General features: G+C 37.3%; 1 protein-coding gene across 1 annotated transcript in view; it reads left to right on the plus strand.

Moving 5' to 3' along the window:
• The window catches only part of TARBP1 (TAR (HIV-1) RNA binding protein 1), a gene marked incomplete at its 5' end in the record, with an annotated part of 40,611 nt that overhangs the window by 858 nt on the left and 27,057 nt on the right, over positions 1-12,696 (plus strand). Inside the window, 10 exons of the mRNA XM_009644135.2 lie at positions 332-401; positions 1,258-1,406; positions 2,528-2,580; positions 4,313-4,410; positions 5,671-5,806; positions 6,837-6,933; positions 7,800-7,889; positions 9,627-9,765; positions 11,486-11,582; positions 11,876-12,051. Of these exons, the coding sequence (XP_009642430.2) occupies positions 332-401; positions 1,258-1,406; positions 2,528-2,580; positions 4,313-4,410; positions 5,671-5,806; positions 6,837-6,933; positions 7,800-7,889; positions 9,627-9,765; positions 11,486-11,582; positions 11,876-12,051 (1,105 nt within the window). The remainder of the gene's footprint in view (positions 1-331; positions 402-1,257; positions 1,407-2,527; positions 2,581-4,312; positions 4,411-5,670; positions 5,807-6,836; positions 6,934-7,799; positions 7,890-9,626; positions 9,766-11,485; positions 11,583-11,875; positions 12,052-12,696) is intronic.

The raw sequence follows: 12,696 nt of genomic DNA on the forward strand, positions 1-12,696 counted from the left end.
AGAGTGTTTACCAAAAAGTTTAATTTCAGAGATTCGCACTGTTTCGTTACACTTTTGATGAATAGAATGGTTGGTTATTAGGAAGTGTTGTCCTTGTGATACAGTAGCATAGAAGTATCATTTTTTCATCAGTGCTAACCTACAATTGAGTATTACATGCCAAGTGCCAGGATCAGTTGCCCAGGCATTGCGGCTTTATTTAAATGCAGTTATGTTTGCCAATTTGTATGTTAATGCTCTTGGTAGTAAATTCTTGCCCATGACCTAAGTGCCGGTTCTTAGGTTTGAGATATAAACTGACTACTTATATTACATCTGATTTGCATTTCAGATCCATGTCATAAAGCCAGTGTTACCAAAACTAAACAGTTTGTATGACCACGCTATATCAGGGGAAAAAGGTAAGATGTAACTTTTCTGAAACATCTCCTAAGTATTAGGCAGTTAAGTCACACTTTTTTCTTTACTGCTTCAGCTTTTTGTTATGTTTTGTTTCTCAGTTTAGCTGTTTTCTGTGTAGCTATTCCAGTTTCTGTGGGTCTGCAACAAGCATAGGTTGCTTGGCAAACATTTACAGGCTCTGCTCTGAAATGCAATAAGAAATCCTAGCATTTGCTTATTGGTTACTATGTTATGAAATATCTTTTTCTGTCAGCAAACCCAACTAAGTGGTCCTTTTTTACTATGTCTTGCTTTACTTAAGCTAGTGTGAAAATAAAACGAAGCCAGAGATTCTTGGGGTGAGTCAGACAAGCCAGGTTACCTGCACAACTCCCTTATTGGAAGTGGGGAGAGAAGAAGTAAAATGAGTCAGCTGAGACAGCATGGTGAAGGATGTAATGTCATGTTTTGTAGGGCAAAATGGAACACATCTGATTAGGTAGTGCAAGATGTTACAAGTTAAAGTTCAGAGATTTGTAAAGTGGGAGGACTGTTAATGTGTTGCAGGTGAATACAATGCTGAGTTGAGGAGAGTTGCAGGAAAAAAGGACGTGGTTTTTGCATTTTAGTCATTTTAATTTGTAACTACTAAAACTTAGAGGGTAAGTTTTGAAAGCCATGTTAATAAATGTGGAGGTTTTTGTATTTGAGATTTAGCAGGGTACTTTTATAAATCTTAATAGCTATAATCATAGTTTTGAAATGTCTTGTGAATTGACTATGATGTTGTCCAGAATGTCAGTATGTTGTGTGTTAGTATGCTAACGTGTCGCTGTCGTTTCTGTGTCAATTCAGAAGAATTTACTTTTGTAACAGGTTGTTGGTTGTTTCACCCATCATGGCACATGTGCATCTATAAACGAATGTTTGAGAGCGAGAATAAAACATTGACGAAGGAAGGCATTCTTCATTTTCTGGAGCTTTATGAAACGAGGCATCTTCCAAATTCACTTGGGTTTTTGGAGGTAAGGGTCTTACGTGCCACAACAGACAGATGTTCTAATTCATGATGTGTCTTAATGCTAATTGCCTCAGTAGTGTTGGAATTAGACATGTTCTGTAAAAATATGGTCTTATGTAGCTGTGTAAGTGATAGCAATATTTGTAAGTGGTGTCAAATAGATAATTACTTGAAAAATGGCCTGGCTGGAGGGAATGCATTTTTGAGTGCAGTCATTTGTTCTTATATTTCAAACTAGCACTCTCTGATTAAAGTTGGCTCCCAGTTAATTGAAATTTGTAACCAGAAGTGAAATTCTCAGAGGGGTGGTTGATGCTTCACATTTTGAGAGGCCCCTGAACCTTTCCAAATTCATTAATTAATATTAATTGATTAAACAGTGTCTTGGATAAACCTCATCAACAGACTTCAAGTCTGTGCATAGTGTCTCCTATTCAAGGAAGGATTTTGCAGATCCATTGCTAGATAACCCTTTGAGGAGGTGAATGTCTCTGTAGTATAATCGGTATGTTACTGTATCCCATTAAAAAACACACTTTAAAATATTCCATATGTGGGAGATACTGTAAGTTTAAAGTTCTTTTTTTTTTTTTTCAATTAGTATCGTTTGTAGATTGACTCCCCAACCAGCCTATGCCTTAGTAAGGAATGATCTATTTTATACCATTATTTCTTCCATCTCTCCTTCATAGAAGGAGCATTGCCCTCAGAGGTTAACATTTGTGTTTTATATGAGTTAAGTCAGCCTTTTGATGACTTAACTTGAAATCCAGTCAACCTTAAAACGCACCCTAAATCTTTCTACTTGTGTTGGCCCCAGTCTTTTATTTCATGTTTAAATATCTTTTCTCCATCCATTTCCTAGAAGGATTTCTTAATTGCCCACACCTTTCACAGTACTCTGTGAAATGCACCTAGTGAAAAAATTGCTTTGCTTGATTATTCTCCTGCTTCTCCTTGTCTTTAGTTTCTCTCTCTCTTTGCTCCTACTAGTTACTACTAGCAAGAGTGTTCTCTAATTTCTGACTCCGTCCTTTTAACGTCAAGTGAAGTAAGTCTAGTTGACCTCTGTAAAACTGCCTTACAAACGTACATTTAGCCATTGTTCTTGTTTCCTTTTATCAGTTTGTTATTGGACCGCTAATGGATGCCCTCTCAGAAAGTTCCCTCTATAGTAGGTAAGCTGCTGATTTTTATTTTTTTTAATAAATATATTGATTATTGGAAATGTATTCTGGTAGCACTGGTTTGAGTATGTGAGTAAGGTGTTGGATAAAGGAAAACACATTAATAAGCAAATTGTATTGCTAAACTCCCTGACAGGTAAAGAGTTTTTCAGGAAAGGTGGGTGGCTGTGAGTAAGATGAAGTAGGTTCAATTTTATCCTGGTAATATCAACATAGGGATGCCTCAAGGCCTTATTTTACACCTGGTATTGAAATACTAATTTGGAAATGAAGTGAGATACGATAAATTAATAACTTGAGAAGATAAAAAACTTTGCTATTCTTGCCGTACAGAAAGACGGGCTGCTCTAATTGTTGCCAGTTCGTAACTGATAGTGTTTTTTCAACCATGCCTGATTATCTTTTGGGAAATTAATACTTTTTCATGGGAAGACCTGTTTGAGGTTGACAGGTGACAGTGGCCTCCCTTGGTGTAAATACATAAAAAACAGGAAAAATTTTAGGCTTTACCAGTTGCTACATGTGCAGTGTACTGATGGCATTCAGTCCTTTGAACCAGTTGCCCCAAGAGTACTGAGAATGGGGAATAAAGCATTGTGCCAGATGCAATGGCTTGGGTGATTCAGCAAGCAATCTGAAACTCAGGCCAGAACGATGTTGGAGCGAGCCTTGGCTGGCTGACCTTGTTAGGCAGCTAGAAAAGTCGATGCTGTCTATTTATGCGCTTTTTTGGGGGACAAAAAATGTGACTGTCATGTATTAAACTGGTGATCAATTTGGATTGGGTGATTCTGGATAAAGTGTAGTCAGAATAGGTTGTTGCATCTAAACATGATGGGACAAGCGTGACCTCTTTGGGCTCTCACAGCAGTTACGTCTTTCTCATCTCAACTAGCTGGCTGCTGCATGCTTTCTGCAGGTGTACACTGATGGGAGGTCAGAAGTTCCAGCAAGTGCTGAGTGTTTCGGGGTGCATGTGTTGGATTGATGCTTCACAATCTTCTCTCTTAGCTTCTGTATTTCTGGTGAAGGTGTTTGGATATGTAGAGGAGGGTGCGTGTTTGAGTATACCAAGAATATACAGAGTAGTTGTGGTTAATGGCAGGCTGTATGAGAGACAACTGTAAAATCTCATGACTGTCTGATGCTAATTCTTGATAGCCAGGATCCTGAGACTCCTGATTGTCCAGGTTGCCTCTGTTGGTCTCAGGGAGTGTTTCTTGCATCTTTACTTAAAACCTGTGCTGGTCAGTAGTTTTGTTTATGCTGACTTTATAATCGTGCTTCCTAGCACACTTGAGTAGGTAATTTGTCTTCACAGTTCTCCACATCAGACCAGTCACATGCCTGCTGCATTACCACTGATCTTGTCCTGTGGGCTTCCGCAACCTGTTCCCGGAGCCCCATGTCATTCTGTGTTACTCAGGCCCGAGTAACTTGACTTGAGGCTCAGTGCCAGAGTGTGCAGCCACTATGTCCTTTTGTAGGTGGCCAGGGAGAGTCATGCTTTTGGAACTGTCCCCATCCTCTGTGTGTTTGCTGGTGCTGCTGGAGTATGGGGATAAGCGGAGGATGCAGGCTGATGCGCTCCAGCTCTGTGGCCTGTTGGCCCAGCCTCTGCAGCGATTTAACCACTGAACTGCACTTTGGTTTTGTTCAAGGGCAATCTTACTTGTAGCTGTTAAAAGGCCAGTTGTGTATTTGATGTTTTAAAACCCAACAGGACACCAGGTCAGTTAACGGGAGCCTGTCCTCCTTTGGCAATGAGGCTACAGAAGTTTTTGGCTACATATCTCACGCTTCTTCCACAGGAAGAAAAAGGTATGTTTCAATTTCACCATTATCTTTTTTTAAATAAAGAAACCAAATAAAAAAACCTGTGGACCTATTTTACATATGTCATGTAAACATTTACTGCTATTTTTCTGTATTACTTGGAGGAAAAAAAAAAAAAGGAGTAGTTCCCCTTGTGGCAGTGGAGTTTCCAGAGAAGAGAGAGGTCTTCAGAGGCTTTGAGGGATGCTGTAGTGTTAAGCTACAAAATTGTTTTAGGGGCAAACTGAAGCAGACTTACTTTTTTATTAAAAAAACCAAACTCCTGAGTTCTGAAGGTGAACAGTACTTGCAGATTCTTTTTCTTTGTCAGCATAGATAATACAGTGCTGAGCAAAATCTTTAGAACTAATTTTTTTCTAGTTTGCTTTTGGGGGGGTTCTCAGTTTTTTTTTGTTTGTGGTTTTTTTGTTTTGTTTTGTTTTTTAACCTTTAACCTATCTGCCAGACTTTTTTAGTCCCAACCTGTGTAGTTAGGCATTCAAAAGAGTCAGTCCAGGTGCTGAAGCAGAAGCTGAAAAAGGATTCTTTTACTGTGAGGTTGGATGGAGGAAGATTTCTGAGATTGTTTCAAATTTTTGTGTTACTGTAGGCTGAAAAGGAGGAACAACCTTTGACTTACCATAATTTAATATCTGGTCTAAGTGAATTAAATAGGGTAGAAAGAGCTCTTTTCAGTGCCCTGTATCTACGGGTACATATTCTGGTAGTAAGCACGTTACATGTTTGTAATGCTATAGATGCCCTGTTTCTCTACCCTGTCCCAAGGCATGTATTTTATCACAAAGTGAAGGGTCTGCGATTAGCAACCCTGAGACTAGGTGACCTGCTGCTACAAATTGTTGCTGTGGTGTCTTGTTGAGGCTTGCTCTGGCCATGCCAGCATCCCTTAAATTGCTTGAACCGCCATGTACTTGGTCTGCCATCACACAAACTGAGTCACAGCTTAAAAAAAGGCATTGTCTAGTGCTTGAAATAATCTGAATTAAAACTCCATTACTGAATATGGTGATTAGTGAGGATCACCAGAGCCAAAATTTGGTTTATTTCTGGTTATCTCCTTATCATATTATCTTACTGACAGACTTCTTTGGAATGTACTTATTGAAATAATGAAAAAAATTATCTGATGTCTTCCATTTAATTTTCACAAATGATCATAACACTCTCCTGCTGGGGTCTGTGTCATTTAAATGTATTTGAGAACAAGAAGTCACTCTGGATTGTTTTGTTTACTTTTATTTTAAGGTAGTTTCCTGTTAAAGTTTATTCAGAAGATGACAAGTAGGCATTGGTGTGCTGTTCCCATTTTTTTTCTTTCTATGGCTCTGGCATATATCCCTGCATGTAAAGTACTGGGCGCTGAAGGACTTCATGCTCTAAGGTAAAATGTACGCTGTGTTGTGTTCTTACAGACTTCTTGTAAAGGAGGGTGCTGAACATCTGGAGAGCCAGGATATAATTCATGTTTGTTAATTCTAGGAGGATGTGATGCTTGTGTATGGGAATGGAAGGTCCTCTCTCCTTTATGTCTAATTCACAGAGGAAAGCAATTTAAGAACCAATGTATTTATATCTCTGTGTGACTTAAAAAATGGATGTTTTTCATTTCAGTCCTTTGTCATTGCTTCTTTTTTGGCACCATTTTTCCTTGGTCTTCCATACTTCCTGATTGATATATATTGAACTTCCTTTTCTTTTAATTACATTAAAACCTTGTTTAATGGCAGTTGAGGCTGTATCAGGGGACAGCCCACAACTGAAAACTGAAAGAGCTGTAAATGAAAGGCTAGGTAAAAGTTCTTGGCATGTATGTTGTCCTTAATCACACTGATGTTTCCTGAGTATCTTTTACTTCCTAGAGCCACTAAAAATCAGTAATTATTCCAGTTTAATCAAATTTGAGCTTTGAAATAAAATCTTACTGGTGGTTGAAGGAAAACTGGAAAAAAGTAATTAACAAAATGCAAAAAAAAAAGTCAGACACACCTCTGCTGATAAAAGAGCATTTAAGGTTTCTTTCAGTTTTGTGTAAGGGTGGCAATTTGATGGCAAATATTCTCTTTCTATATTTGTTACCAATAGAAATGCAAATTTTAAATTATCAGTTTGAACGGATGTGATCATGGGGATTATTTCTTTAGTTTTGATTTTGTTGTGCTCCCCACCTCCCCATGCGTTTTATTTTGTCAGGTGTATGCTTATCCAAGTTTTAATATCAGTTTTTGAAAGGCCATATAGGAGTAGTCTTGGTTCTGAATTGTATGCTGTCTGATCAGGCAGTGATTGTGTTACACGTGTTTGTTAAATAAAATTGTAATATATTGGAAATGGTTGTTAATTAGAAAATACATGAAAACGTTTAAACTTCCTAAGTGTATGTTTTTTACAGTGCATATTTTTCCTCTTTCCAGAGATGTCCTTCAGTGTACTATGATTACACATCAGATTTTGTTGCGTGGAGCTGCTCAGTGCTATCTTCTTCAAACAGCTATGCATTTGACGGACGTGGTGAGTTTAATTTTGAGGGTTTTTTTTTCTTCCTGGTGTAATAAAAATACGCTAGCACTTTTACAGGGTAAACAGGATTCAAAAAACCTGCTAAATACAACATGGAACCACTGATTTTGCTGGATTTGCCATTTTTTTAGTGATTACTTAAAAAAATCGTACTACCTTAAGTATGGGTATGCTTCTGTTAACTTTGATTCTCATAAGATATATTTTTTCATTACCTTTTATTAGTTGATGTCATCTCGTAGGGTTTTCATGCGGTAGTTATGGAATAGTATCCTATTATGATACCCACTGTATAAACTCGGGTTTTAACAGATAGAAACTAAATGGACTCTTCTGAAATACCTAAAAGAATAGAAATATTCATAATAACAGAATGCTCAAACTACTATTCATGTTGAAATAGCAAGACCTTAATTATTCGGTAGTCAAAGTATTCGTGTTTTGGTTGTCTTATAACGTGCTTGCTTTCTAGATAAGTAGACTGTCTTCCGGTTGTGTGTTATGGCTATAAACTTTTCTGAGCAGAATTTCCTTTTTGAAATTCAGAACTAGTACTCATCAGTGACTCTTACTCATATATGTACATTCATATAAAAGGGATCATCAGTGAATAGCACTACTGTAGTCATTAATTAACTTTCAGATAGATTTTAGTACTTGGGAAGAGTGAATTGTGTTCCTTGGTAAAGATAAGTTAGTCCCAAAGATGCAAACATGAGTCTGTGTAATGGAAAGGAAAAAGTCAGTTTCTTTTTCTGAAATGTTTGCCAGATGACAGCAAACTTCTCGATTTGTTATATAGATGTTATCTGTTGTATATTATGTTGGCAATATTGTATCTTGATTAATTTCTTCAGGAGAAAGTGTCCCTCCCAGAAGTTGCAAGCTTTCTTCTGTCCCTTAGACCAGAGGAGTCTCTAAGGAGAGATACTGTGTTATGGATAGAGGTGAGAACTGAAGCTGGTTTTATGTTCATCAAATGTTTTTTAATACCTATACAGACACATGATTTATTATTACTAATTTAACATCTAAATAGTTAGCTACTTGTGCATTGGTGCATTCTGGAATTTCTGGATGTGGAATCTTCACGGATTTACGTTTCACTCGAAAGCTGTGATTATTTTTTTGTAACGCTATAGAGGTGTTGATGCTAACCCTAAACAAATTATTCAGCAGATTCAAAGTGGAAGAATTTTAACGTGGTTCAATGTAAGGTAGGGTGGGTGGGGAGAAAAATACGACCTTTTCTTCATGCAGAAATTCTCAATTCTGCAGAAGAAAAAGCTCTTTCTTGAGGCAGAGATGTTTTTGACTTCAGAGCAAGCTCTGAAGTCCCAGTTAATTGTGTTTCCTAGAGTTCATCTTGCTATTGCAGCTGTTGGGTGCAGCTGTATTGAAGTGCAAATCAGAATCAGGTCTTACTCAGACTTTTGGTCCCTGAATACTGGTCCTTTAAGAGACTTCTGTGTGTTCATCACAGTTCTAGTCTTCCGCATCCTTTGCCAAGATTGTAGGAACTAAAGCTGCTGTTGGTAAGCCTGTACTAGTATCTGTAATCTCTCCCATTGGGGATCCCTGCTCACTTCTCTACACGTTTGGTAACTTCATGGAGAGAGTGCAAAGCAGGGTATCTTCCAAAATCCACAAAGCCATGACTTTGGCTTCTCTCTCAACTTTTATTAAGGAAACCTAGTGGATGTAACATCCTTAGCTGAAGCTGTTCTTGCTCGTCAGATTCTACAGACAGTTGATTCTGCATATCATATATGTTCTCTTTCTGGCTATTTCCTTTTCATTCCCCTCAACTTGCTGTTGTAAAATTTCATTTGATGGAAAAGAACACTATTTTGTAAGCTTGTTCTATCTTTTGAGAGAGAATCTGCTAGCATGGTGCATTTTCTCCCTTTCTCTTAGTCCTGAAATTACTCTCCGAGATAATGTGGATCCTGAGACTCTGAATGGGCCAGTATATGGGCCAAAACTTTGTATAAGAGCTGCCTCTGATTCGTGTGTTGTTTGGTTGACCCCAGCACTGGCAGTAATAACAGGGTAGTCTCAAAGGGAAAAGTGTGCCTACCATGTAGAATGAGATTGTAAATTCTAGATTTCCAGGGGATATATGCTTTGTGTCTTTGCAAGATGCAAAATGCTATGAAAAAACCTCAAAGAAGAAATCATTTTATATATAGGATATACTGGAACCAGCTGAATATGTAGCCATAACTTCAATTAGTTGTACAGCAATATAATGATAAGTAATTTTTTTGCATAGTGGCCCCTTGTTCTGTGTGCTGTACATTTCATCCTATTCTGTTGATTATTGGCATAAAAGTAAAAAAAAAAAAAAAAAAAAAAAAAAAAAAAACAAACCAAACCAGCAGCTCTTGCTAGATAACAGTTGGCTGTAGGAAGCCCTTTTGACCTGAAGGAAATCTTACCAGTCTTACTTATTTTTAAGAGCTGGTTTTTTTTCTTATATTGGTACCAATAATCTTTTTTGGAACTGTTCTCTGGAAGAACCTTTTGCTATATTAATTAGAGGGGAATAGTCTATTAAGCCTCAAGGTAGCTCCAGTTAATACTTCTCAGTGTGGATTTAACAGCGCTTTAGTGAACTGTTGGTAATGTCAGTAAAGAACTGGCAGTTATGCTTAAATAGTAACATACTGATTTTAATTTAGCTTTGCAGTTGGTTAAGAGTGAATGATGGATGCTTCAGAAAATCGATGACCCATGATTTTGAACATCAAGAGACATCATCTTTATGTCAATATGTACGCAGTCTTGTGGGAGAGTATCTTAAGACACCAGCATCTGAAAGTAAGTTAAATGTTTATTAATATAAAAAGCTTTTTGAAGATAATTTAAGGATAAAATTACAAAAATCCTTTGGATTTTAGAAGAGCTGTTTGCCTATTCAAATTCTACCTAATTTGTGATACTCAATGATTCTTAAGTTTGAACTTTATTTTCTATTCCAGTTTCCCTTCATAAAATGCAGTCCTGCAGTACTAATTGAAATTAAGCCTTAATACTCAATTTATAATGCTGCACTGATGTTTGTCCATTAGATTTCTTTTGTTACTTTTTTTAACAGTGCCTGAAAATATTGGAGTATGGGGGAAGAAGAAAGCACAAGGGAGTGTAAATAGATAGAGGTTCTGTAGTCTTTCTCAGCAGAGGTTTGTAAACTGACCGAGTATATTTAGGGAGAGAGATGCTATATAGTTATGGAGCACCCTCCTGCTTACTGATGTTGTTTTGATCTTGGACTACTTGCAGCAGATGAGCTGCCACACGTTATAACCAAAGAAGGTTCTTTGTATGCTGTATGTAGATAAATTCTGAAGGGACTTCTTTGTTCACTGCCACATTTTAAATTCTTACAACTTCAGTGCAGAATTTTCTTTTAGATATATGGGAAGGAATGGCGAATTGACTTTTTGAATACTTTAACTTTTGTGTGGCACTCACTTATTTGCTACTTAAGTACCGCAGTAGCCGTGAATTTTATATAGTTTTATAATGTCAAAAGTCAAAACTGAACACTTTTAAACACATTATACCTATAGGAGCTATAGAAGCTAGATCAGAATTTGCTCATGATAAATAGCTTCAGAAGCTTCCTGCGGCCTGGGAAACTTCACTTGATTGTCTTATGGTTAGAAAAGTTGCGAGCAAATTTTGTCTATTGATGTTCCAAGGTAAATGCTTTACTAAAAATTTTGACAGATCTTCCCCTCTTCCTGAAATGTTTGTTTAGGCCTTGGTCTATGTTATCTGTAATTCCATGGCAAACATCTGTGTTTCACTTTAAAAAGTTGCGTTTGTAATTTTCTGGTTTGATTTGAATCTTAGCTTATAAGCAGCTCTGTGGAGGAGGCGGGGGGGGAATCAGCAATGTCCAGCTGCTTGAACTGGACCTCCAGAGTGTGTTTTGCTTTCTAGATTCCCAAAGCCAAACGTATACCAGTTAAAAAAACCCTGAAACCTGTGTATGTACTACTACTTAAGAAACAGTTTTTATAAGTATGATGATGTGATGCTGCATAGAAGATCAACGACAAGAGCAGCTGCAGTTAGTTTTTTTAAATTTTCTTTTGACAGAATAGTTTTAGTTCTTCATATATCTTCTAGGTGGTCAAAATCACAGCTGATGTTTTTGACAAAGCATAGTGGAATTATCTTCTTGGTTAACTTCATTTGAATATGCTAATATATTTTTAAAAGCAATAGAAAAGCCCATTGCGAGCTACGACATAATATATGCTACTACATAATATGACACGTTGCCTAAAATAGATTTCAGCATAGAGGCCAATGAGATTAGCCTGTTCGAGGTGTAGAGGAAAGCAGTTGGGTTTCAGTTTAGTTTTTATCTAGATAAAAGAGTGCAAAAAATTAGTAGTAATATTCTTGTTGGCATTAATTGTTGTTATATTACTAATTTACTTTAATAAGTTATAAACCCAGAAGTTTTAAAAATTAATATGAAGGTATTTTTTAAATACTGTGGAAACCTTAAAATATCTTTAATCAGGAGAAAATTGCTTTATGCCTGACTGGTTTGAAGCTAAGCTTGTCGCAACAGTGATTCTGTTGGCTGCAGACGTGGAGCAGATGAGGAATAAATACAGGTAAGTATGAAATACCTTATTTTGCAGTTTTCTCTTTTTCACTCCCCCTACTTCTGAAGGATCCAGCAGAAACCTGATCAGGTCGAGAGGTTGTCCATTTTTCTCCGTAGACTTCTGGTCATCCTGATCATTCCTTAGCCTTATCCAACTGTTGCTGCAAGCATACTGGGTAACATTTCTAAAGATACTTAAGTGACTTGGAAACATGTCCTATTTATTTCCCCTAAGTGACTTCAGCACTTAAGGCAGATACTCAGAAGAAGACTTTCTTTTTAATTTTTGTTTTTGTGTAGTGGAAAAAGCAACATAGAATGGATTGAACTAGAGGCTTTCTTGAACCCTCTTCTGGATGTCTTGATGAAACTTGGCAGTAATGCTTACATACCAACACTGAAAACAGATAAAAGCCTACAGCTTCTCTTGACGTTATTGCAGACCCGTTCGTTAAAATGTTCCAATATACAAGATGGTTAGTGATATCTTCAGTATATTGTGTCTTATATTAATTATAGTCTAACTAAAACTAAGGTACTTAATGTTTTAAGGCTGTATTGTCAAATTATTATTAGCCTAGAGGTGGTAAATGTAAAAGTTGACAATCTGGCATATCTGTTATGAAACTGAGCTGTGGGTGTCCCAGGGGCTGGGAATTGAGAATGTGGAAGCCCTCTGAGAAAGCAATTGTTACCCATTAGGATTAGATTAGCAGTTGGTTAAAATTTGGAGAGTGTGACCATATTACAAATATTTATAAGCCTCCTCTTTGCCACTGTACAGGTTCCATAAATCATTTAGATACTTCAAAAAGAAGGTAGTACAGAAACCAAGCCTGACCTGCTTAGTTGCCTAAGGTTCAGCAAGAGCCTTCTCTGAGCCTTCCCTGAGTGTACAAAGCGATCCTGCTAGACATACTGTTTTCTGAGTTGACTGGTAGATACTTTTGTCTTTAGTAAAGCTGTTTGGACTGCAAAAGACAGGATGCCTCTGATTATTTCACAGTATTAGGCATGATTTCAGTAGGCATGCTTAGCTGACTTGCTTCAGTTTGGCCTTAGTTAAAAAGCAAGGTGGTTAAGAGATGCCCACTTAAGCACAAGCCTGATGATCTGGCTGG

This window comes from Egretta garzetta, unplaced genomic scaffold (genome assembly GCF_000687185.1).
Source record: "Egretta garzetta isolate BGI_Z169 unplaced genomic scaffold, ASM68718v1 scaffold118, whole genome shotgun sequence".
NCBI classification, from domain to species: Eukaryota; Metazoa; Chordata; class Aves; order Pelecaniformes; family Ardeidae; genus Egretta; species Egretta garzetta.